The 26,827-nt window shown below is 42.0% G+C and overlaps 1 protein-coding gene across 5 annotated transcripts in view; it reads right to left on the bottom strand.

The window, feature by feature from the left end:
* Positions 1-26,827, bottom strand: part of arhgap24 (Rho GTPase activating protein 24) — a 471,388-nt gene that overhangs the window by 16,233 nt on the left and 428,328 nt on the right. For all 5 annotated transcript variants that reach the window (XM_072253124.1, XM_072253125.1, XM_072253126.1 and 2 more), the window contains 3 exons: positions 8,221-8,353; positions 5,180-5,253; positions 1,213-1,334 (listed from right to left, as the gene is read on the bottom strand). In XM_072253124.1, coding sequence (XP_072109225.1) covers positions 1,213-1,334; positions 5,180-5,253; positions 8,221-8,353 — 329 coding nt within the window. The remainder of the gene's footprint in view (positions 1-1,212; positions 1,335-5,179; positions 5,254-8,220; positions 8,354-26,827) is intronic.

Here is a 26,827-nt window from a genome sequence, read left to right on the forward strand (position 1 = left end):
TGGCTGAGATCCAAATGTGATGGGGCAAGTTTTCCACAAGCTGGTACCCACTATTAAACCCAGTCATAATGTTCAAGGAGCCTGGCTCTATTTGTGCAACAACAGTTGAGCTTCCAACACCCATCTGTACAAAAGCAGCTGGAATTCACTCAAGGACCCTCAAATAGGTTTTCTCTTTTGTAATCTACAGACATCCACCAGTATAAAAATATCAAATTGGTAATCTGAGTTAAAATCAATTATTCTCTCTTGTAACTCTTCAACTACAAGCCATGGAGGAGATTCACAATTCACTGACTTCTGGGCAGTATGATGGACTGTCTTTTCCACAGAAGTCAAACTGTAGACAGATAAGGCAATCGTCCTCAAGTTTGGACCTGTTAGAGCACATCAACAAGGTGGCATTGGCCAATTTATTTATTGATTTATTTTGTTTTATTTGGAGATACAGCACAAAACAAGCACTTCCAACCCAAAGAGCCGCACTGCTGAGTAACCCGCCTATTTAACACTGGCGTATTCACAGGACAGTTTACAATGACCAAATAACCTACTAACCTGTACATCTTTGGAATGTGGGAGGAAACCGGAGCACCCAGAGGAAACCCACATGGTGATGGGAGAACACACAACTCCTTACAGACAGTGCCAGGGTAAGAGATACTGGCAGTGGCTCTGCAGTGCTGGAGGTCTGAGACAAGAGTGCAAGTGCACGGTTGTGTAGTTGTTAGCACAGTGCTTTACAGTACCAGTGACCCAGGTTCAATTCCTGCCACTGCCTGTAAGGAGTTTGGACATTCCCCCTGGTTGTAGGTTAATTGGTCATTGTAAATTGTCCCTTGATTAGGCTTGGGGGTTTTAAGGTGGTGTGGCTCAAAGGGTCAGAATGGCCTATTCCACAAAGTATAGCAATAAATAAATAACACAGATCACTACCCTTTTCATTATTTATTAAGTTTAATGTCCTCTTGTCTCCTTGGTTTATACAGACAATTCTTTGGATAAAAGAGGAATCAACAAATATTTAAATATAAACCGCCACCCCCCCCGGGTCTCCCCGGATCCTCCTCAGTAGCAACAATGATAAAGTCATCCTAATGGACCTGTTTGGATTTCAGCACGGCCGCAGGTGGCAGCCATCCAAAGGACAAGCTTAAACACACCACACACAGGCAGAGTCAACTGTAAAACAAAGCAGATCTTTAAAATTACCTTCCATAATTGTAACTGGATCTTCAACCTTTGGACGCAATATGTTTGGCCCAAACACTGTTCCCAGGTTCTGAACACTCATTTTGTTTACATCTGAATAAGACTGGACCTCATCCAAGAACCTGCAAAAATTAATCAGTCAGCACTGAATCAGTATAAACTGCTGCATGTCAAATCCAGCATTGAAGAACGTTTTAGTGGATCACGGAAAGTGCCTTACATTCTCTCTGGTGCTGTTATTGTGCTCAGGTAATAGGATCGTTTCAGCCTTAGCATCATGAGAGGAAAAAATTGTTCTTATGTACTAATCAAGTCAAACTGATTAAAGTCCAGATCACTGGTTGAGTCAGGTCACCTAGGAACACTGCATGAATTTTCAGATATTTTGTCAGTACATGTGGTCCACAGGTATGTGCAATGCTGTTAAATACTGTACAGCTCCCAACAGATATCACCTGCACAAAATCCTGTGTACAAACTCTGAACTGGTGTAATCTGAGAGCCAAGTCCTGTCCAAAGGGCCTGGCTCTAATTGAACTGATTAAAGGGAGTCCAAGGCAATGATCTTCCTCCATGTACAGTACATTCCTTCCTTAATCTGTTAATTCCCCTCAGATCTGTCCCCAAGCTCTCCCCTAACTTTTCCTTGGATCCCTCCAATTACCTCCTCAGGAAACCTCTCCCCCCTAATTTTTGATCATTTCATTGGCCTATCCAGGAACCACTTACCCCTACTTACCTTCTCCCTGTCTTCCACTAATCTCCAACCAGTGTCCATACCTCAGTCTTGTCTCTGTGTCTATCCCCTGCCCCCACCTCCACAGTGGAACATTGAAACCTCAGGGCTTTGTCCAATACGCATAGAGTCTCACTGCACACAACCTCTAGTCCTCCTCCAGCTACGTTTTTACCTATTGTACTGACATCTATTCAGGGCTGATATGATGGTAAATTCTCCTATAAGTAGAAACTCCATTTCCTTTGAGTTTCTATGGATTTCCCAAAAAAGTGGGAGAACTTCCATGGAAAATCAAACCTGTACTATTTTCCTGAAGAACTACCTTATTAGCAATCAGCTCCATTGACCTCCAGTTGCTGAATATCAGTAGAATTTGGGCACAGACTGAATGAGACCACTTGAGTTTGTTTTGTTTTTTTTAACTCATTCACAGATGTTAGTGTTTATGCAGGGCAGCATTTATTGCTCAATCTGAACAGCTCCAAGGAGGTACTGAAGAGGCAGCTTCTTGATCTGCTGCATCCTCAAGGGGAAGGCTGCAATGTGAGCACTTATGGGAATTTGCCACATCAATGAGGAAGGAAAACCCATGCACTTCCAGGTCAGGATAGTCTGTGAAATGGAGGGGACCCTGCAGATGGTGGCATCTCATTCACCTGCTGCCCTGTAGAGTTATTATGGGATCTTTTGGCTCTGAGCCCCTAAGCATTTTACACCCTTTGTTGTCACTCCTGTTTAGCAATGTGATGTGGTTTCAACAAGTACGGAATGCGTTGAAGTGAAATTCTGATACTGCTTCGTACACGCATGCTTTATCATTGAACTGGGGAGTATGTCAGATCAGCAGGCAACATTTTGTGGTGGAATGCCAGTCTGCTCTTGCTGAAAGCCCACAACACCTCAAAGAACCTGCTGTCCAGCTGCTGGATCCCCTCTGAGTCCACCCCACTTCGATGATAACGGTACCGCACAACGGAGAAAGGCCACAGCCGTGTTGGCCTCATGGCAACAAACAACAACTGCAAGTTCAACAGCGTCATGACAAATCATGGAACTGAACTCAACTTCAATGGTAATTTGAAAGTTAATATCATGATACCAAGAAGATGAATGGCAAAGCTATCTTACACAGAGAATAATACCATCTGAACACCGTGCCTATAAAGGTGGTGGAAACCATGGGTTCCAAAATGCGCTTGGATGGGCACTTCTGAGAGACAATCATTTACTGGGCAACGGCTGAAAGGACGGATGACTGGGACTGCACGGACTGGGACAGGGAGCTAGTGTGGAGTCGATAAGCTGAATGTGCTTGTTACAGGGGGCTGAGATGATTCTGTTCTATAATTCAATGCAGAAATGGCCACAATAACCACTGGACTATCAGAGGATGTCAATTGATTCTCCAACAAATGTAAGGGGAAGGATATAGCTGCTTTGTGATCCAGCCCTGCCTCAATGTGATTTGCCTTTAATCATAAGAAGGTTTCTAATAAGCCACATGATTGCAATGAACTAGTGATCCTCGGAGGAAATCTAGCAGTACCACTTGACAATATTAGTTAGATCCTGCCAGTAGCAACAAACGTTCTCCAGCCGGGAACACTGCAGCAACTTTGAATGGTGATGCTTCACTTTTCTTAAAACTCTGGAACCTACGTGTGAATTTCAGGACAAGCTCCCACTGTATTGGGGACCCCTTGTGTCATAACTAGCATTCGAGCATGTAATCAAATCCTTATGAAGACTATAGAAGCTGCTGAGAATTTGTGGTTTACGTGGAAGCCTCCCACAAGGCCTGTGCCAGCCAGCTATCTTCACCATGCCAATATGATCCAGGGAGAAACAGTGTGAAGTTCTTTACTGAAGTTATTCATGGAACAGGGACACAAGCCAGAATATAGAGTTTGATAGAGCATAATTTGGCTTGAAAAGGGACTGGGAAATAGAAGAACATAGACTCTTTCTTCCCCAACTAACTGCTTTTCAGAAGTTAGAAAGATATTTAAACAAGAAACAGGTCCAAAGGGCATTCCTTGCCATCTTTCCCATCCCTCTTGCGCTCTGGTCTATTTCTCTATAACTTCCTTTACTGTTCTAATGAGGCCCGATATGAAATGAAGAACAGTGTCTCAGCATCTTTCTGGGCACATTGAACCTCCAGGTCTCAAAATCAAATATAACTATTTCAAATAATTCACTTTTTCTGTTTGTATCAGATCTGGTCAGTTCTGCTGTAGGTTATCCATCTGCAATATTTACTCTGTTTCTTCTTTCTCAACAAGCACTGCCTGTTTTACCGGGCATTCCTAGCATTTCCCCTTTGCTTTCAAGTTTCAGCAACAACTTCACATCTGTTCCTTCTCTCCCCTTTCTCTAACTAACTTCATTCATCTATTAACCAGAGAGGTCCATAAATATGAAAATCACTTTAACAACCCTATCAGATATATCACTTTTGCCCATCCACCCCTCTCTCAACTTCCCTGCAATTTAAAGAAAACTTGCATTCCAGTTCCGAGCAGGAATCCGACCTGAACTGTTAACTCTCTTGCTCTTCCCAGAAATGCTACCTGACCTGCTGAGAGTTTCCAATATTTTTGATTTTTATTTTAAAGTTACACCATTTGCAGATTTTTGATTTCCCACTTTGCCACCTGTCTTCTTACCAATGGATGGGTGCTTCTAAATCTGTGATTGATTTGTGGGAGGTCCTCACCCCTAAAGTAAGCTGGCAGCAGGTGGGAGCTGATGGAACTTTGCAAGGTGGATCCCCTGAAAGTTCTTGGCTCAATGTTTTGTCTCGCTCAACGTGCCGGTTAGGAAAACCAGTACTATGACCTGCCAAGCCTGAGCAGTCCCACTGCTTATCAGGCAGCGTGTCCCATTTGACATGGCTGACAGGTGTCATTTTCTGCAGTGTATTCTGTCACCTCTCACTGAATCATCAAACAATGCTGTTAAATAGCCCTGATCAGTATATCTGAGTCAAGATAGAATCAAACTTTTCACTTGTATCCACTCAGAATAATTAAGTCTATCTAACTCTATGGATCTGGAAGGCCTGGACTTGCTCGTCAAGATGATAAACTGGTTTGTCCATTTCTAGGAGACCATAGTGTTTCCAGCTTGACAGTGTTGCAGCATCAGACCACCAACTTACATTGACTAACTTTATTTTCCGTCACGTATTTGAACCTCTAAATACTTAGCACTCAGCAGGCTTACCTGCAGATATACTTAAGTAAGTTGAAGTTCACAGGAGGGAGGGTCTTCACTTGTTTAATTAGCTCCTTCATCCCCTGAAAGACATGAAGCATTCTCTTCAACTGTAGTTCATTGGTCCTCTACACAACTTTAGCACTGAGATAAAGTGTGAATCAATCAAATGTGAATCAAGTTTCAAAAACAGCTGCACTTAACATGAATTCAGTCCTGCCTTAACACTTGCATCATGTGCTAGATGTCTTATTAATGGGTTTGCAAGGATGAATCAATCTTTACCTTTATATATTTGCATACACTTTCAGAATAATGTAAATTTTAATAAAAGTTGGAGATAATGAAATCCTTATTGGTGTAATCAATATATAAAAAAGCAATACCAATGAAGAAGTTTGTAAACTCTGAGCACAAAAGACTGTGATAAATTGGATCAGTAGCAACACACAAAAATGCTAGTGGAACTCGGGTCAGGCAGCATCTATGGAAGTGAATAAACAGTTGACGTTTCGGGCTGAAAACCTTCTTCAGGACCGAGAACAAAGGGGAAAGATGCCAGAGTAAATAGGTGAGGGGGAAGGGGAAGGAGGCTAGCTGGAAGGTAAGAGGCGAAGCCAGGGGTGCGGGAAAGGTGAATGGCTGGAGAGAAAGGAATCTGATAGGAGAGTGGACCATTGGAGAGAGGGAAGGGGGAGGGGACCTAGGGAGAGGTAATAGGCATGTGGGAAGAGGTAAAAGGACAGAGTGGGAAATGGGGGGGGGGTGAAATTTGTTTACTGGAGGGAGAAATCGATATTCATGTCATCAGGTTGGAGGCTACCCAGATGGAATATAAAGTGATGCTCCTCCACCCTGAGGGTGGCCTCGTCTTAGCAAATGAGGAGGCCATGGACTGACATATCGGAATGGGAATCGGAATTAAAATGTTTGGCCACTGGGAAGTTCCACTTGTGCAGGATGGTGCGGAAGTGCTCGACAACGCGGTCCCCCAATTTACGACGGGTGTCACCAGTGTAGAGGAGGCTGCATCGGGAACACAGGACGCAATAGACAACTCCAGCAGATTCGCAGGTGAAGTGTTGCCTCAGCTGGAAGGACTGCCATGGCCCTGAATGGAGGTGTAAGGGTAGGTGTAGTATTTAGATTGTGCGCAGGGATATGTGCCGAGAGGGAGATTATTGGAGCAGTAGTTTGAAAACCATCAGAAACATGATGGATTGGGAAGTAAGATTAAGTTTAAACAGGAGAGTTTCAGTGAGCTTAAGAGCATATTTTGTAGATCTTTTCTTTGAGACCTTAATCATAAGGAATAGAACCATCAACAGGATTGTTCCTGAGGAGAGGCTTTTGATGAAAGGTCTTTGACTTGAATCAATAACTCTGCTTCCCTCCATTGGCATAGACTGACCTTGTGAGTATTTTTTCCTTAAGTTTTACATTTCTAGTACTTGCACTCTTTGACTTTGGGATGTTATTATATCAGTCAGAGACAATGAGCAGAGGCTGATGACTAAAGAGATGAAGACCTTTAAGTTCTTTCAGAATTGAAAGAAATTTACAGTTGTCAACATTTTAGAAGTTCAGTAACCTATTCAGATAGGAAAGTATTTGAAATTAACTCACAGTCAATGACCACTGAAATTATCAATTTTTTCAATGCAAATTGGATTTTTATAAAATATATATGTATAACACTCTGTGCATTCATAAAAGCAGGCACTACCTGAGACAACAATCTACTTCAATAGCAAAAAACTGCTGGAGGAAGTCAATAGGTTGAGGAGAATCTGGATTCTGTGGTGGGTGGGGGGGAAGGAACTATTAATGTTTTGGGTTGAACCTTGGCAGTGCCTTCCCTCCCTCCCCCCCACACACTGTTGTCCAATCCTCTGAATTCTTCTACCAGTTTGCGTTTTCACTCCAGATTCCAGAATCTCTTACGTCCCCTTTACCATAGCACTACTGACCATGTGAATATTGGCACACATATTAAAGATATAAAAGTATGTATCTCTGAAAAATTATGTATTAATATGTTAATTTATGGAAAGCCAGTCACAGAACCTGTGCATGAAATCGCTGATAATCTGTCCAAGTGACTATTCATCAGTAGCCTTGAGTTGAGGTTGGGTCACAACTGAAATTATTAATCTTGCTTGCCTGCTGACTAACCTGCAGCATTCTCTGTTTATGTTCAACATGTACTACAGTTAAAGCATTTCCTGATCTGTGGTGGTGAATGGTAAACTGACCACAAGTACGAGTATAACAAAAGCATTTTATCTTCCACTAATTTCTAAGAAGGACACGTTAAATACAATACTGGTAAATGTTTATGGTGTTGGTAAACTTCATCCACAACTCAGAGCAACACCTCACAGACCTGTTTCAGCATTGCATGGAATTTTATCATGTACTTGTAAGAAACAGCACGACTTTGTGCACCTTTTTGTTCCTAGCCAGTGGTTCTGTCCTTTGACAAAGCAAATCTGAAAATGCTAGCTCAAACAAGGAGGCACACCGATAATGCCAGGAGCACCCTGCTGTCTGCACAGAGTCTGGTGGGAGTCTGGTTTCCCCATGGCCCCAGACAGTCACTTGTTATTCATTTGTTTCTACTGCCTTGGAGGAAGAGGCTATTTTGATTGGTCAGTCTGACAGATCTCTTCTCCATACTGTGTTGCTGCTGTTTAAATGATGCTAGAATTCCTTTTCAAAACACTTGCAAACTCAAGGATTGTCTCACAATTATCACAGGCAATCTTTCATCGGCACAAGTCCACAGTGCTGCAGCGTACAGGCCAATTATATGTGCCAATCAAAATGGCACATACTCTCATCTGTATAGCCATATATTACTGGTCTTAAATTTATTGGTCAGCATTGGAGAGTGGCATAAAGCTGGATGGGCTTGGAATGAGGGTAAGAGAAAGGAGAGGTAGATTATGGGAAGAATTCAATTATAAGAATTGTTTACAATTGGTTATAATGGAAACACAGGCTCAGATTCTTTTGAATTTCAGTCAAAGGTGAGGTAAAATTCTTACAGTCTCTTGTTCTTTGGTGAGGAGCTTGGCACACAAGAGGAACTCATCATACTTAGCATAGGGGATGACGGGCTCTGGCAGCTCCCGCAGATACAGCTTGAGCAATGACGCCACAGTGTGCACATCTGTATTGCTGAAAGCAAAGGCAATGAAAAGAATTATTGCAATAGGTTACATCTATTGAACAGAGAGCAGCACAGTGAGATCCAGCCCATCAGAACACAGCTGATAGGCCGTGTTTGCGTCATCAAAATAATACTGCTGTTACTCTTCAATTCCTAACATCTGGCGCACACATGCATCTGGGGACTGAATGATTATTATCCAGAATTAGTAACCTCATTTATTAGTTTGTAGGCCAGTTGATGTCTCATAATCCTAGACTTCCGTAAGTGTTTTTCAAACACGTTGCCTAACGTTGGCTGAGGTAATTTGTTTAAATTGCATTTAAACATTATGCTGCCAAAGTATCAGTTAATTAGATCACCAGACAAGAAAAATAATCAACAGAGTGCATGATGCTACATAATAATTAATAGAATGTCGATCACTGGTTACTTAAAGTACTGCACTGAGATATTAAATGAGATATTTTACCCCTTTGTTCCAACCTTACCCACATACTAAGCTGAAATCAGATGAAAATGCAACTGATCTCTAGGGTAGCCAGCAAGTAATACTCCAACTTGCAGCAAAAGTGACAAAGATTTCTCTTTGAATTATTAATTAAAAGGGGATAGAGATAGATTTCCAGGCACTTGATCCATCAGTTTTGAATACATTCATCTGGCTATTAATAAATGCACCTGATATTAATTCAGAGTGTTACTACAGTTCAGAATCTGTAGTTGCTGATCATTCTCTAGCCTTGGAAATATAACGCTAGATTTCTTGACATGATACTTAAATAAGAGTCTCATTAACAAAGTGCAGTATTTCACTTAGCACAAGCACACGTATAATCTGATCTCTGCAACCAAATGCTCTGTAGTTTGATTTTATTCATTTACAATGCCTTGCCTTCCCCTTTTTCATCGACTTTATTATGTTGTAAATGGCAATGCGATTACATACACTTAAATAAACAAATTTAAGAACTGCTCCTTTATATTCATTAGTGGAATCCTGTGTGGAACATTGTCAATCAGCAGCAGGATTGACTTTCAATTTTCTCTCTCCTTACCCCGAGGCTGGTGAATTGTTGCAGGTATGATTGTTTTTGCCTTGTTAGTAATGAAAATCAGGGTGTTCTATGGAAAACACAGCCATATACAAATGGGGTTCTGCCATCAATGCCTTACTGAAGAGTGGTTATTTTAACTCACAGCGTATCTTGAGCATTGTTGAGCAGGAGGTAACACATTGCTTAGTAGCAGGAAAGTAACACCATTAAACAGAACATACATGTCTACTGTCCATGGGATTCCTCATCAGAGGAGAATCAAGCTGATTTTTAATGAAGCAAAACTTGGTGCAAACATAAACTCCCTTCTTTCACACTGTGTGAACATACAGAACAGCAAACATGGTCATTTTCAATTATTCCAAGATGTACCATTTGCCTTTGCATGATTATACAAAATAAAGAACAACCTACCATCATTGAGTTAATGTGATCCAATATGATAATTCAGGGAAATAACTCCTCTGCATTCGGGCCCATACCTCGACACCCTCTCGAATCTTTATTCAGGTGGCCTAACTTCAGTGTTCGTTTATTTCAATAATACACTTTACTCAATAAATCTAATGGGTATACCTTTTCCTCTCCATTCATTGCACCACCAAATAATTTTTTCTTGAGTTTTCTTCTGAAATACACCTATGAAGTGTTTGAAAAGCTGTTACACAAGGCCCTTCAGTGCCCACTGGTGGCAAGACCCTAGACTGCAGTCTTTCTCCACCAAGGTCCAATGCATTCCCAAGAATGTACGGATAATGCCCATACGACAGGGGTGGAAAGTGTTTCTGCAAAATGGTCCATATCCTGATTTCCCATCATGCAAAGGCACTTCATTTGTGCATGTATCAAGCAATTATGAGTTGAAAAATTGCTGTTTTTACTTTCTGTTCATATAAATTTCGAAAGAGCAAATTTTTATTCTGTATCCCATACTTAGAGTCATAGAGTACTACAGCACAGAAACAGGCCCTTTGGCCCATCTAGTCCATGCTAAACTATTATTCTACCTAATCGTATTGGCTTGTACCTGGCCCATAGCCTTCCATACCCCTCCCATCCATGTACTCATCCAAATTTCTCTTAAATGTTGCCATTAACCCCACATTTACAACTTTCATTGGCATTTTGTTCCACATTCTCATGAGAAGTTCCCCTTCAAATTCCCCTTAAATATTTTCAGACTTAACCCATGATCTTTTGTTCTTGTCTCATCCAACATCAGTGGAAAAAGCCTCTGGCATTCACCCTATTTATACCCTTCATAATACCTGTATCAAATCTCCCCTCATTCTCCTTATGCTCCAGGAAATAAAGTCCTAGCCTACTCAGACTTCACCTATCACTCAGACTCTCAAGTCCAGGCAACATCTTTGTAAATTTACAGTGTCCCTTCAATCTTATTGATATCTTTCTTGTAGTGAAGTGACCAGACCAGAACTGCACACGATATTCCAATATACTCAATACTTTTCAGCAGTGATTTATGGATTTTGTAAGGATAAACGTCCATAGGCTGAGCTATTATAACTTTGAGGGTTGCCTGTACTCCTGCACCTTGGAATGTACCAAGTGACAGCACTTGCTTGCAGGTGATCTTCTTACAAGTGTCAGACAGACCAGCAGCAGTTAATGTTTGCCCCAGTATACAGGCACATGACAAACTTCAGTATAAAGTGGCAACCTCCACCCATTCATTTGAACCACAAACAGCAAAGTGCCAAACTTGACAATAACCCCTTCAGTTCAAATGAGAAGGCTTCTTCTCCCTGCAGCAATCAGTGTGACTAAGCATTAAAGCATTAAAATGAACTTTCATTTCTGATTCAGAGCATCTTGTCAACCAAATAATAAGTTTATAAACATATTTCCAATCAGAATAGTTTGCTCCTTCCTCCCTCCACTGCAGTGGCATGACCAGAGGTCCTGAACTATGACAAGTGTACTTTACAGATGGTTTTTCCTTGTTTCTTGCAATGGAAAGCTCAAGCCTTCCCAAGTTACTCTGAGAACTCTGCCTCCGTGATCTGTAGATCCTCAACTACACTGGTTTTGAAAGAGGAATCACTTTCTCCAGTACCCAACCATCTTGAGAGCAAGAGCCACAGAGATCATTGGTCAAAGTCAATAGTCTCACACATAATTTTTTTAATGAAGTTCAGTTCAGAGAAGGAAGGTAGGTAAGCTCTAAATACAGTGAGTTCATACTCAATCCCACTGTAGCTACCACAGTACAAAACGGGCCCTGTGGACTCACCTATTCTATTTGAGCCTCCAGTTTACACCAGTGAGTGCATATAGAAGTTGGCATTCATTTTGAATGAAGGACTCCAAAATATTGTACAAGGCCACTGATAAATTTACAACCTGGACAATTATTGTCTTTAAGCTGTCTACATTTACAAGATACATGTCTCAGCCTTCCTTTTGCTGTCCTTCTTTCTTCAAAGCTCATCTTTGGGACTGGTCACTGTCCTGGCAATACAGGCCAATAGTAAAATAAGGAACAACATTGCAGGCTAAACTATCTAAGCAATAATAGCATGAATGAAGGTTTCTATCATAATTAGCTAGCTGACCTGTGGGAAGTAGCAACTGAAAGGTATCGTTTTATACTAAAAGAGGTTATAATCATTTCATTCATTTAAAATGTGATTGTTAATGGCAAGTCAATCAGCCACCTTGAATGAAGTGGGTTTCTGAGCCATCTTTGAGGGTAGAAGTCAATCACTGCCATGAGTTTGGGAGTCACACAAGGCCAGATTGGCAGATTTCCTTCCCTGAAGTTCAGATCAGTGATACAGTTTAAAAGAAATGGCACCATTACTCGTACTTGCATTCCTACTGTGGTGGACATGTACGGTATGAACCCCACACTTAATGAATGCGAATCTGGATCAGCAGACCATCCCTCTGGATTGCCAATTTAATCATGACATCGCAGCGTTCCCATCCTATGCAGGAGATCATAAAACAATGCACGAGGTTCTCCTTCAATGAGGGAAAGTTGTATGTTTCCACATCTTTTAGAGCAAGACAGAGAAATTCTTAAGTAAACTAGTCTTGTGGCGATGACGAGACATTGAAGGCTGCAAAGGCACAGAGAGAAGAGGTCTCATGTTCCTTTGCGCACAGACATGACTATGGAAGTTTGGCCCACAGTCAACTGTCTCTTGTGTATGTTCCTGACCCAAGGACTCATCCTTAGCCAGGCCCAGGAACAAACACACAGAAATTCCAATATACTGTCTGTTTATCAGGATTTGATAATTAAGTAATCCAACCAAGGCTACCTACAGAAAAGATGTAAATAAGTTTGAAAGAGTACAGAGAAAATTTACAAGGATGTTGCTGGGTCTGGAGGATCTGAGTTATAAGGAGAGATTGAATAGGTTAGCATCTTATTCCTTGGAACATAGAAGATTGAGAGGAAAAATGTATAGACCTTTACAAAATTAAGAGAGGTATAGAAAAAGTAAATGCAAACAGGCTTTTACCACTGAGGTTGGGTGGGGGTACAACTAGAGGTCATGGCTTAAGGGTGAAAGGTGAAATGCTTAAGGGGAACATGAGGGGAAACTTCTTCACTTAGAGGGTTGTGAGAGTGTGGAACAAGCTGCCAGCACAAGTGGTGCATGTGAGCTTGATTTCACCATTTAAGGTAAGTTCAGATAGGTACATGGATGGTAGGGGTATGGAGAGCTATGGTCCCGGTGTAGGTCAATGGGAGGAGGCAGTTTAAATGGTTCATGCTGTACTTTTCTATGACTCTAATCACTTTCACTCTATTTTCTTAGCTTTAATAGAACACTAGCAAAGATCTATAGATTGGTATTAAATCTCCTACTGAAGTACAAGGCTGGCAAAATCTATAATTGATCTGAGCAGCAAGAAAGTGGGTTCCTTTCAGCATTTGTGTGAAAGGGATGTCAGAAACAACTGTGAGCGTTTCGCCTGATCTTCACTATTCACACAATAATCTGTGAACTGCAGGACTCCAAGTTAGGTATGCCACCAAAAGCACGCAGGGACTTCTATAGACGTACCGTGGAAAGCATTTTAATTGGCTGCATCACCATCTGGTGTGGGGGGGTGGGAGAGGCTACTGTGTGGGACTGAAGTAAGCTGCAGAGGGTTGTAAACTTAGTCAGCTCCATCATGGACACTAACCTCCATATCTTCAAGGAATGATGTCTCAAAAGGTGATATCCATCATTAAGGACCTCTATCACCCAGGGAATGCCCTCTTCTCATTGCTACCATCAGGAAGGAGATACAGAAGCCTGAAGCCACATACTCAATAATTCAGGAACAGCATGGCCCAGTTAGACTGCCTACTCCCATCGACCTGCACCAGGACCATAGCCCTCCATATCACTACCACCCATGTACCTATCTAAACTCTTCTTAAATGTTGAAATATGGCTCGCATGCACCACTTGTGCTGGCAGATCATTTCACATTCTCACAACCCCCTGAGTGAATAAGTTTCCATTCATGTTCCCCTTAATCATTTCACCTTTCACCCTTAACCCACATCCCACCCAACCTCCGTGGGAAAAGCCTGTTTGCATTAACCCTTTCTATACCTCTCATAATTTTGTATACCTCTATCAAATCTCCTCTCAATCTTCTATGTTCCAAGGAATAAAGTCCTAACTTATTCAATCTTTCCTTATAACTCAGGTCCTCCAGACCCAGCATCATCCTTGTAAGTTTTCTCCGTACTCTTTCAACCTTATTTACACCTTTCCTGTAGGTAGCTTTGGTTGGATTATTTAATGATCTACTCCTGGCAGACGGAAAGTATTTTGGAATTTGTATAGGTTGGAGGGGAATGAAGGTCTCTAGTCTGGGTGCAGGTCAACGGGACTGTGCAGATGAATGGTTCAGCACACTCTAGAGTGGACAAAGGGCCTGTTTCTGTGCCGGAGTTTTCTATGACTCTATGTAGTTCATGAAGTGAAAGTCACTGCTCCATACACAAGTGTATGTTTAATACTGTTCCTTAAACAATTCCAGGCTTTACATTTCCAATATCTGTCTGGAGGACCACACAATGTATTGATCATTTTCAATGTTAAGAAGCTTTCCGGATATCAGTCCTAAATTTGGATTTTATGATTTTGAACTTGTGATCCTATGTTCTAATGATGAAATCTGTTATATTAACTGCAACCCACCATATAGTTAATCTGCAAGATTACTTTCATTAATCAATTCTTTTTTTTTCAAATCAGCCTGCGGGAGGAACTAATGGGCCTTTTGCTTCCTGCATCTGTTTGCATTTTCCTTCCTTTTATTAATATGACTGTAATTTAATGCCTCTTCTGCAGGACCCTCATGGAAATCTCTTCTTTGTAAATGATTATTGTTTCCCCTTAATATATTGGGATGAAAACCTTTTGACTCCGATTTCATTGGTCTTGCTGACAGCTATTTATCAATTTCCTGCTTTGTCTATGCCCAGGACAGGAGGAGTGATATTTAGAGTATCCTGTTTCATTTTAGACTGAAGCTGGCAAAGGCAAAATCAAGTGCATGAACTACTGGCATAATTGACATTTTAACTGGGATGTGCCGATGTTGCACAAAGTTCTCATTTACAAGACATTGAAGTCTGAAATTACACCACCACATTTGAAGTTTGTTTGAATTTGAAGAAATGCTTATCAAAATTCCTCAGATTATTGGAGAGAGCAACAGACAGATGGAAATATGAATTACTGTAGCTTGGATTTTGACATTATGAATACAACAGAATTATTAACGTTCACCATGAAATTGACACAGCTTCTGTGGCGAGACTATATGTAGGCTTTGATATGGCTGTACATTACAACTAGACAATAAAGAAATATTGGTGTTCTACTACAAAAACTGATAGAATTGATATTATTTCTTTAAAAATCACAGAACTGTTGCATACCTTATTGTATACAATGAACAGCTCACCCTGACATGTTTCAAATTATAATTGGTGACGTTAACCAGATGTGTTTGAAGAGAGCCCTGCTCAGTTATGACCAGCGCATAACCTGGTGCACCAGAGGTCCCAGCACTCTAAACCACTGCTTTACTGCAATAATGAATGCCTATCGTTCCTTCCTGAGACCACATTTTGGCAAGTTGGATCATTTGGCGGTACTCTGCTACCTGTACACAGACAGAGCAGAAGAGCAAGGCTCCAGAGATCAAGACAACCAAGAGGTGGTCACGGGAGGCAGAAGAACGGTACAGGATTGCCTCAAGTCAATGGACTGGGCTGTGTGCAAGAACTCATCTGAGGACGACTACACCAGGGTTGTCACAGACTTTATTAAAACGGCTGTGGATGAATGTATCCCCATAAATTTGTTCATGACTTTCCCCAGTCAGAAGCCCCGGGTGAACAATGAAATCCAGTATCTGCTCAGAACCATATCAGAGGCCTTTAAGTCTGGAGATGAAGAATGCTACAAGAGGTGCAGGTATGATCTCTGGAAAGCCATCCCTTGGACAAAGTGGAGATTCTGGACTAGACTGGAATCAATGAGGGATGCTCGACAGTTGTGGCAGGGTTTCAATACCATAACCTCCTACAAAGTTAAATCTTGCAACATAGACAGCAGAACTTCGCTTCCAGATGAGCCCAATGTCTTCAATGCTCGTTTTTGATCACCAGAACACGGAGGAACCATCGCACACCCCCTCGTCTCCTGATGATCCTTTGGTCTCAGTATCGGCAGATGATGTGCAGGCCACCTTCAAGAGAGTGAATCCAAGGAAAGCATTCAGTCCGGATGGAGTACCTGGCCGAATACTGAAGACCTGTGCTGACCAACTGGCTGGTGTGTTCATGAATATCTTCAACCTCTCGCTCCAGCAGTGTGTGGTACCCATCTGCTTCAAGTAGGCTTCAATCGTACCGGTGCCCAAGAAGAGTGTGGTAACCTGTCTAAATGACTATCACCCAGTGGCACTTACATCCACAGTGATGAAGTGTTTTGAGAAGCTGGTGTTGAAGCATATCAGCTCCTGTCTGAGTGGCAACCCGGATCTGCTATACCAGATGCTGCCTCGGCTCTTCACACAACCCTGAAACATCTGGACACCAAAGGTGCACACATCAGCGTGCTCTTTATCGATTACAGCTCGGCATTTAACACCATTATCCCCTTAAAACTAATCAGTAAACTCCAAGACCTGGGCCTCAATACCCCATTGTGCAATTGGATCCTGGATTTCCTCACTTGTAGATCCCAGTCAGTCTGGATTGGCAAAAACATCTCCTCACAATCTCCATCAGCACAGGAGCACCACAAAGATTCTGAGTGCACTCCCTCTCACCTTTATTGCTTCGCAAACATCAAAAACCTCAAGTACCTCATTGAAATGTTCCCATTAGCTGTGAACTCACTTTCTCACTATCTTGAATATTTACTGCTTATTTACTTATTATTATTATTTCTTTATTTTTGTATTTGCAGTTTGTTGTCTTTTGCACACTGGTTGAATGCCCATGTTGGTGGGGTCTTTCAATGATTCTAGTATGATTACTATTCTATTATAGATTTATTGAGTATGCCCACAAGAAAATGAATTTCTGGGTTGTATGTCATGACATATATGTAGTTTGATACTAAATCTACTTTGAACTTTTGAACTTTACCTCCTCTAAGTTTCCTTTCTTAGTGGACAGGCAGAGAGAGTGATTGTTAGCAGACAACCCACCACCTGACATGGAAATCAATTCTCCTGAACTAAATAGTTTTTTGTCTGATGTTCAGACAGTCAGGCACTCCTCACGGGAATCATTGGGTAGACATCAGAGGAAGCAGGGTGTCTTTTATCTCCAGGAGAATTGAATGAAGTGTTTACATTTTCAAAATGTTGTGCTCACTTTGTAACATTCTCTGTCCTTCATATCCCCTTTTTGCCACATCTAATAGATCTTGTTGAGATTAAGTTTAAGTGATGCTAAACCTTAATAATTTTGTGATGAGTTCTATTGTTTATATTAATATTCATATATTCACAAATTTCCTCTCTGTTCTTGAAGTTCAAGTTCGAAGTGTTCTCTCCCCACCTCCCCCCATTCTGGTATTAGCAAGAGAGTGCTACAGTCATTTTTTGGGGAAGGGGGTTTATGAGTGTCCTCTTTTGGCAGGGTCACAAGAAGTCAGTTAAACAGCGAGTACTGATGAAGGGTCTTGGCCCAAAACATTGACTGTTTATTCAGTTCCACAGATGCTGCCCGACCTGCTGAGATCCTTCAGCTTTTTTTAATGTGTTACTCTGGAGTTCCAGTATCTGCAGAGCCCCTCATGTCAACACACTGGACCACTGTTACACTACCATCAAGATCACTCACCATGTCGCCCCATGCCCACAATTTGGAAAGTCTGATCAGCTGGCTGTACTCCTGCTCCCTGAGTATAGGCAGAGACTAAAGATCGCAGCACCAGTAGAGAGGACAAAGAAGGCTTGAACAAGAGATGTGGAGGAACACTTACAAGACTGCTTTGAGTTGGTGGACAGGACAGTATTCTGGGATTCATCCTACACCACAGTTGTCACTGACTTCATTAAAACCTGTGTGGAGGAGTGCGTGCCTACGAGAACATACCATATAGACCCAAATCAAAAGTGGTGGATGAACCAGGAGATTAATAGTCTGCTGAGGGTCAGATCGCTGGCATTCACACCTGATGATCTAGGACTGTACAAGAAGGCCAGGTACCATTTATGGAGGTGAGAGGTGGGACTGGATGGAGGTGAACTCTGTCAGGGTTTGCTGGCCATTACTGCCTACAAAGCAAAACCTACCACGAAAGGCAGTGATGTTCACTCCCAGATGAGCTCCACACCTTCTATGCTGGCTTTGAAAGGGAGAATGAAACGACAGCTAGGAGGGTCCCTGCAGCACCCGGTGACCCTGTGATCTCTGTCTTGGAAGCCGATGTCAGAACGTCTTTCATCCTCGCAAGGCGACAGGCCCCGATGATGTACCTGGTAAGGCTCTAAACCTGTGCCAACCAAGTGGCAAACACGAGGAATTCTGCAGATGCTGGAAATTCAAGCAACACACATCAAAGTTGCTGGTGAATGCAGCAGGCCAGGCAACATCTCTAGGAAGAGGTACAGTCGACGTTTCAGGCCGAGACCCTTGTGGTTGGTGTGTTCGAAGACATTTTCAATCTCTCACTGCTACAGTCAGAAGTTCCCATCTGCTTCAAAAGGGCAACTCTCATCAGCGAGGAGGTACAGGAGCCTGAAGAGACCCTCTCAACAATTCAGGAACAGCCTCTTACCTTCTGCCATTAGTTTTCTGAATGGACATTGAACCCCTGAACACTACTTCACTGCTTTAATTTTCTCTGTTTTGCATTACCTATTTAATTTAACCTTTAAAATATATATGTATACTTCTTACTGTAATTTACAGTTTTATTATGTACTGTAATGTTTTGCTGCTGCATAACAACAATTTGACGACATGTCAGTGGTATTAGATCTGATTCTGATTCTCACATTTTATCCTTAACTCCAGCAAGATGATTCAGATATTTCATTGTCATTGGTTTTCAACATTGATTAGTGGGGAAAGTTAATGGAGCAGACACTAACTGGAAAGTAAGTTTGAATGATTATCACTCAGATCCGTTGAATGTGAACTGATAGTTGTCAGGAAGACAACAGCTGACCTATTGTTTCAGTTTCAATTTTTTTGACAGGTGTTCACCAGTGGTAGGATCAGCAGGAAAATCAAAACACACGTCAGTCTGTCTCACTCGGAAAATAAGAGAGAGCTTCAGTAAGCATGTTATGGATGTGTAACAAGGCTGGTAAGAGGACTGTTTACCAACTTTTTTTTACATTGATTATTTGTAAATTATGTATTTGTTTATCGAGACACTGTGCAGAATAGGCCCTCTGAGCCTCACCACCCAACTGAATCCCAGCCTGATCAGGGGGCGATTTACAATGACCAATTAACCTACCCACCGGTACGTCTTTGGACTGTGAGAGGAAACTGGCACAGTTGCCGGGAGAACGTACAAACTCCTTACAGGCAGCGGCAGGAGTTGATCCCAGGTCGCCTGCACTGTAAAGCGTTGTGCTAACCACTACACTACCGTGCCATAAACGTAAATAAAATTCCGTACTGCAGGTGTGTGCAGAGTGATTCCATAATAATGGAATTGAAGTTTACATAGTTTCTTTTATAAACTACTTCACAACCAACAAAAGAAAGCAATTTTTGTAAAAAGCAGCAAACATCAACAATTTGGATTATGGAATAGATTTACATCAACGATTTGGATTATGGAATAGATGGCTTTGTGGCTAAGTTTGCTGACAATATGAAGATAGGTGGAGGGGCCGGTAGTGCTGAGGAAACGGAGAGTCTGCAGAGAGACTTGGATAGATTGGAAGAATGGGCAAAGAAGTGGCAAATGAAATACAATGTTGGAAAGTGTATGGTTATGCACTTTGGCAGAAGAAATAAATGGGTAGACTATTATTTAAATGGGGAGAGAATTCAAAGTTCTGAGATGCAACGGGATTTGGGAGTCCTCGTACAGGATACCCTTAAGGTTAACCTCCAGGTTGAGTCGGTGGCGAAGAAGGCGAATGCAATGTTGGCATAAATTTCTAGAAGAATAGAGTACAGGAGCAGGAATGTTATGTTGAGGCTCTATAAGGCGCTGGTCAGACCTCAGTGGAGTACTGTGGGCAGTTTTGGTCTCCTTATTTAAGAAAGGATGTGCTGACGTTGGAGAGGGTACAGAGAAGATTCACTAGAATGATTCCGGGAATGAAAGGGTTAACATATGAGGAACGTTTGTCTGCTCTTGGACTGTATTTTTTGGAGTTTAAAACAATGAGGGGAGACCTCATAGACACATTTCGAATGTTAAAAGGCATGGACAGAGTGGATGTGGCAAAGTTGTTTCCCATGATGGGGGAGTCTAGTACGAGAGGGCATGACTTAAGGATTGAAGGGCACCCATCCAGAACAGAAATACGAAGAAATTTTTTTAGCCAGTGGGTGGTGAATCTATGGAATTTGTTGCCACGGGCAGCAGTGGAGGCCAAGTCATTGGATGTATTTAAGGCAGAGATTGATAGGTATCTGAGTAGCCAGGGCATCAAAGGTTATGGTGAGAAGGCGGGGGAGTGGGACAAAATGGGAGAATAGATCAGCTCATGATAAAATGGCGGAGCAGACTTGATGGGCTGAATGGCCGACTTCTGCTCCTTTGTCTTATGGTCTTATTTCCACACAACAAGGTTACACAAAGAGTAAAGAGGTAAATAATATAATAGGGCATAGTTGAAAGATAAGCTAATATCCACAGAATTGTCCACATTACTTCAGAAGGCAGATGGGGTGTCTATTTAATACTGTTTAATGGCACGACACATTCTCAGTGTATCAGTAAAATCTCGAATCTCCAAAATAGAACTCAAATCCACAATACTTGCATAGAGGCAAGGTCACTGAGCAAAGGGTCATACTTGTGAGAGTGTGGAGAGAGTATTGATAAATGTGGGAACGCCTGAGCTTACTTTTACTATTTTCTTCCATCTTCCTCGTTGAAGATGCCTCTTTTAAATGCGTAACTTTTTAAAGTTTTTTTTTGCCAATCTCGATTATGAGTGAGCAGAGTTCTATAAGCATGCGATTTAGTAAATGAAACATTGGAACCATTAGAATCTTTAGCTCATTTATTTGCAACTAATGTACATGTTCAATGAATTATGAGATACCTCAAATGTAGCCAAACCTTCATTCTCTGAATGGATTAATCATAACCTTGTAAATGTGTCTCTGATGGATACCACTATTTAGGACCTAAGTTTTGGATCAGGTTCAGTCATTAAAATTATAATGAGAAGCGACAGTGGCCGTGCCTCCGGCACAGAGTCGGGCCCTGTAGCTCAGAAGGGTAGGGCAAGGAAGAGGAGGGCAGTTGTGATAGGGGACTCGATAGTAAGGGGGTCAGATAGGCGATTCTGTGGACGCAGTCCAGAGACCCGGATGGTAGTTTGCCTCCCTGGTGCCAGAGTCTGGGATATTTCTGATCGTGTCCAAGATATCCTGAAGTGGGAGGGTGAGGAGCCAGAGGTCGTGGTACATATAGGTACCAATGACATAGGTAGGAAAAGGGATGAGGTCCTGAAAGGAGAATATAGGGAGCTAGGAAGGGAGTTGAGAAAAAGGACCGCAAAGGTAGTAATCTCGGGATTACTGCCTGTGCCACGCGACAGTGAGAGTAGGAATGCGATGAGGTGGAGGATAAATGCGTGGCTGAGGGATTGGAGCAGGGGGCAGGGATTCAAGTTTTTGGATCATTGGGACCTCTTTTGGCGCAGGCGTGACCTGTACAAAAAGGACGGGTTGCACTTGAATCCTAGGGGGACCAATATCCTGGCAGGGAGATTAGCGGGGGCTACTGAGGTGACTTTAAACTAGAATGGTTGGGGGGTGGGAATCAAATTAAAGAGGCTAGGCGAGAGGAGGTTAGTTCACAACGGGGGGATGGGAACCAGTGCAGAGAGGCAGAGGGGTGTAAAGTGAGGGTAGAAGCAAAAAGTACTAAGGAGAAAAGTAAAAGTGGCAGGCCGACAAATCCAGGGCAAGAATTAAGAAGGGCCAGTTTTCAGCATAATTGTATAAAGGCTAAGAGAGTTGTAAAAGAGCGCCTGAAGGCTTTGTGTGTCAATGCAAGGAGCATTCATAATAAGGTGGATGAATTGAAAGTGCAGATTGTTATTAATGATTATGATATAGTTGGGATCACAGAGACATGGCTCAAGGATGACCAAGGATGGGAGCTCAACGTTCAGGGATATTCAATATTCAGGAGGGATAGACATGAAGGAAGGGGAGGTGGGGTGGCGTTGCTGGTTAAAGAAGAGATTAACGCAATAGAAAGGAAGGACATAAGCCGGGAAGATTTGGAATCGATATGGGTAGAGCTGCGTAACACTAAGGGACAGAAGACGCTGGTGGGAGTTGTGTACAGGCCACCTAACAGTAGTAGTGAGGTCGGAGATGGTATTAAACAGGAAATTAGAAATGTGTGCAATAAAGGAACAGCAGTTATAATGGGTGACTTCAATCTACATGTAGATTGGGTGAACCAAATTGGTAAAGGTGCTGAGGAAGAGGATTTCTTGGAATGTATGCGGGATGGTTTTTTGAACCAACATGTCGAGGAACCGACTAGAGAGCAGGCTATTCTGGACTGGGTTTTGAGCAATGAGGAAGGGTTAATTAGCAATCTTGTCGTGAGAGGCCCCTTGGGTAAGAGTGACCATAATATGGTGGAATTCTTCATTAAGATGGAGATTGACATAGTTAATTCAGAAACAAAGGTTCTGAACTTAAAGAGGGGTAACTTTGAAGGTATGAGACGTGAATTAGCTAAGATAGACTGGCAAATGACACTTAAAGGATTGATGGGGGATATGCAATGGCAAGCATATAAGGTTGCATGGATGAACTGCAACAAATGTTCATCCCAGTTTGGCAAAAGAATAAATCAAGGAAGGTAGTGCACCCGTGGCTGACAAGAGAAATTAGGGATAGTATCAATTCCAAAGAAGAAGCATACAAATTAGCCAGAGAAAGTGGCTCACCTGAGGACTGGGAGAAATTCAGAGTTCAGCAGAGGAGGACAAAGGGCTTAATTAGGAAGGGGAAAAAAGATTATGAGAGAAAACTGGCAGGCAACATAAAAACGGACTGTAAAAGCTTTTATAGATATGTAAAAAGGAAAAGACTGGTAAAAGCAAATGTAGGTCCCCTGCAGACAGAAACAGGTGAATTGATTATGGGGAGCAAGGACATGGCAGACCAATTGAATAATTACTTTGGTTCTGTCTTCACTAAGGAGGACATGAATAATCTTCCAGAAATAGTAGGGGACAGAGGGTCCAGTGAGATGGAGGAACTGAGCGAAATACATGTTAGTAGGGAAGTGGTGTTAGGTAAATTGAAGGGATTGAAGGCAGATAAATCCCCAGGGCCAGATGGTCTGCATCCCAGGGTGCTTAAGGAAGTAGCCCAAGAAATAGTGGATGCATTAGTGATAATTTTTCAAAACTCGTTAGATTCTGGACTAGTTCCTGAGGATTGGAGGGTGGCTAATGTAACTCCACTTTTTAAAAAAGGAGGGAGAGAGAAACCGTGGAATTATAGACCGGTTAGCCTAACGTTGGTGGTGGGGAAACTGCTGGAGTCAGTTATCAAGGATGTGATAACAGCACATTTGGAAAGCGGTGAAATGATCGGACAAAGTCAGCATGGATTTGTGAAAGGAAAATCATGTCTGATGAATCTCATAGAATTTTTTGAGGATGTAACTAGTAGAGTGGATAGGGGAGAACCAGTGGATGTGGTATATTTGGATTTTCAGAAGGCTTTTGACAAGGTCCCACACAGGAGATTAGTGTGCAAACTTAAAGCACACGGTATTGGGGGTAAGGTATTGGTGTGGGTGGAGAGTTGGTTAGCAGACAGGAAGCAAAGAGTGGGAATAAACGGGACCTTTTCAGAATGGCAGGCGGTGACTAGTGGGGTACCGCAAGGCTCAGTGCTGGGACCCCAGTTGTTTACAATATATATTAATGACTTGGATGAGGGAATTAAATGCAGCATCTCCAAGTTTGCAGATGACACGAAGCTGGGTGGCAGTGTTAGCTGTGAGGAGGATGCTAAGAGGATGCAGGGTGACTTGGATAGGTTGGGTGAGTGGGCAAATTCATGGCAGATGCAATTTAATGTGGATAAATGTGAAGTTATCCACTTTGGTGGCAAAAATAGGAAAACAGATTATTATCTGAATGGTGGCCGATTAGGAAAAGGGGAGGTGCAACGAGACCTGGGTGTCATTATACACCAGTCATTGAAAGTGGGCATGCAGGTACAGCAGGCGGTGAAAAAGGCGAATGGTATGCTGGCATTTATAGCGAGAGGATTTGAGTACAGGAGCAGGGAGGTACTACTGCAGTTGTACAAGGCCTTGGTGAGACTACACCTGGAGTATTGTGTGCAGTTTTGGTCCCCTAATCTGAGGAAAGACATCCTTGCCATAGAGGGAGTACAGAGAAGGTTCACCAGATTGATTCCTGGGATGGCAGGACTTTCATATGAAGAAAGACTGGATGAACTGGGCTTGTACTCATTGGAATTTAGAAGATTGAGGGGGGATCTGATTGAAACGTATAAGATCCTAAAGGGATTGGACAGGCTAGATGCAGGAAGATTGTTCCCGATGTTGGGGAAGTCCAGAACGAGGGGTCACAGTTTGAGGATAGAGGGGAAGCCTTTTAGGACCGAGATTAGGAAAAACTTCTTCACACAGAGAGTGGTGAATCTGTGGAATTCTCTGCCACAGGAAACAGTTGAGGCCAGTTCATTGGCTATATTTAAGAGGGAGTTAGATATGGCCCTTGTGGCTACGGGGATCAGGGGGTATGGAGGGAAGGCTGGGGCGGGGTTCTGAGTTGGATGATCAGCCATGATCATAATAAATGGCGGTGCAGGCTCGAAGGGCCGAATGGCCTACTCCTGCACCTATTTTCTATGTTTCTATAATGAGAACTTTGTAACACAGATTATGCAAAGTTTCTACAGATGTTCTGTGGAGTGCATTCTAACTGGATGCATCACTGTCTGGTATGGGCGTGAGGGGGTAGTGATACGACTACACAGGATCAAAGTAAGCTGCAGAGAGATGTAAACTTAAGTCAGCTCCATCACGGGCACTAGCCTCCATAGTATCCAGGACACCTTCAAGGAGCGATGCCTCAAAAAGGCAGTGTCCATCACCCAGGACGTTCCCTGTTCTCATTGCTACCATGAGGTAGGAGGTACGGAAGCCTGAAGGCACACACTTAGTGATTCAGGAACAGCTTCTTCCCCTCTGCCATCCGATTTCTGAAAGGACATTGAACCCATGTACACCACCTTACTACTTTTTTATTTCTATTTTTGCACTACTTATTTCATTTAACTATTTTATATATACACACACACACATATATATATATATATATATATACTTGCTGTAGTTCAGTTTTTTCTCTATTAGTATGTATTGCATCACACTGCTGCAGCAAAGTCAACTAATTTCATGACATATGCCAGATTCTAATTCTGAGTGCACCTTTTTGTGCTGTTAACTTTACGTATATTAAAGGGAAACTAGAATCTAATTAAATCTTGGACGAGTTTAAGAACAATGAAGCAGGCAAAGTTTAAGCTTAACTATATAACCTGAGGCTGATGGGACCTGGCTCAGTTTTGGGTATACTTTCTGCTAAAACATATGGGTTCTGTTTGGGTTGACACATGGCATGTCATACTAGCTCAGTGCTTTCCAGATCTGGAAGACTTGTTCACTTTTACTGCATAAATCCTCTGATTTTCATCACAGTGTAACAAGCCTTTTTCGTTACTTTTCTGCAAATGCCTCTAAGACAGATCAAGCAAAATCATATAAGCAATATGCCTTGTACTTAATATTTCAGTAACATTTAAGTAATATTGTAAATACATTGTTTGATTACACACTCTATGTTTGAGTAATTAATTTAAAATAATTCGTTATGGGTTATTTGTAAAAGTATGTGAATGACATACATCATCAAGCTATCAGGTCATATGCGTGTGCCTTGCTAAAGTGAAAATTAAACTAAGGCATGTTCTCCTGAGCTCTCCTGTGTCTTTCTTTCAATTAATTTTATGTTTTGGAGTTGCAAAACATAACAGTCGTGCCAAAAAGTTTTAAATGAACCCAAGATGGCTATCTACCTGTTGAAGCGCAGTGAGGGGTTTGAGTGAAAAAAAAGTGCAGCAAGAAGTGTTGAGTAAAAAAAACAGCACAGCATATGCTTCTTTGGGAAGGAACAGAGATGGTTAAGTTAAAAAAAAAGGCAGAAAATAGACAAATTTACGTTTTATAAACAGTGAGTACCGGGTGATAATAATCATGAATAAAAAAGCAGAAATATCTGACTATATCAGAAAGATAGGCACGCTCAATTGCACAAAACAAAACTGGCTGATGTATAATGAGTGAATTGAGCAGCATTTTAAAGTAAATGGAATAGCCAATGAGAAACAAGTGCCGGTTTTGCTGAGTGTATTAGGTGGAAGAGCATGCAATTTCCTTAGATGTCTGACTGCTCCAACTAAACCAGCTGAAATGAGCTTTGCTGATATCATGAAAGTAATGCTGATATCATGAGAGGAGAAGATGGCGGCATGACGCAGCTCGCAGTGGCCACTCTGGTGGTGATGTCCGTTATTTGTCAAGTAGTGTGCCATGCACAATCCTGATTTAATGGAGACAGACGTGAGAGCACGGAGGAACATCTGGTGAAACTTCTGAAATGCCTGCTTTGCTGCTGCTGCTACTGTGTGGTCCG

Source organism: Mobula birostris, chromosome 3 (genome assembly GCF_030028105.1).
Source record: "Mobula birostris isolate sMobBir1 chromosome 3, sMobBir1.hap1, whole genome shotgun sequence".
NCBI classification, from domain to species: Eukaryota; Metazoa; Chordata; class Chondrichthyes; order Myliobatiformes; family Myliobatidae; genus Mobula; species Mobula birostris.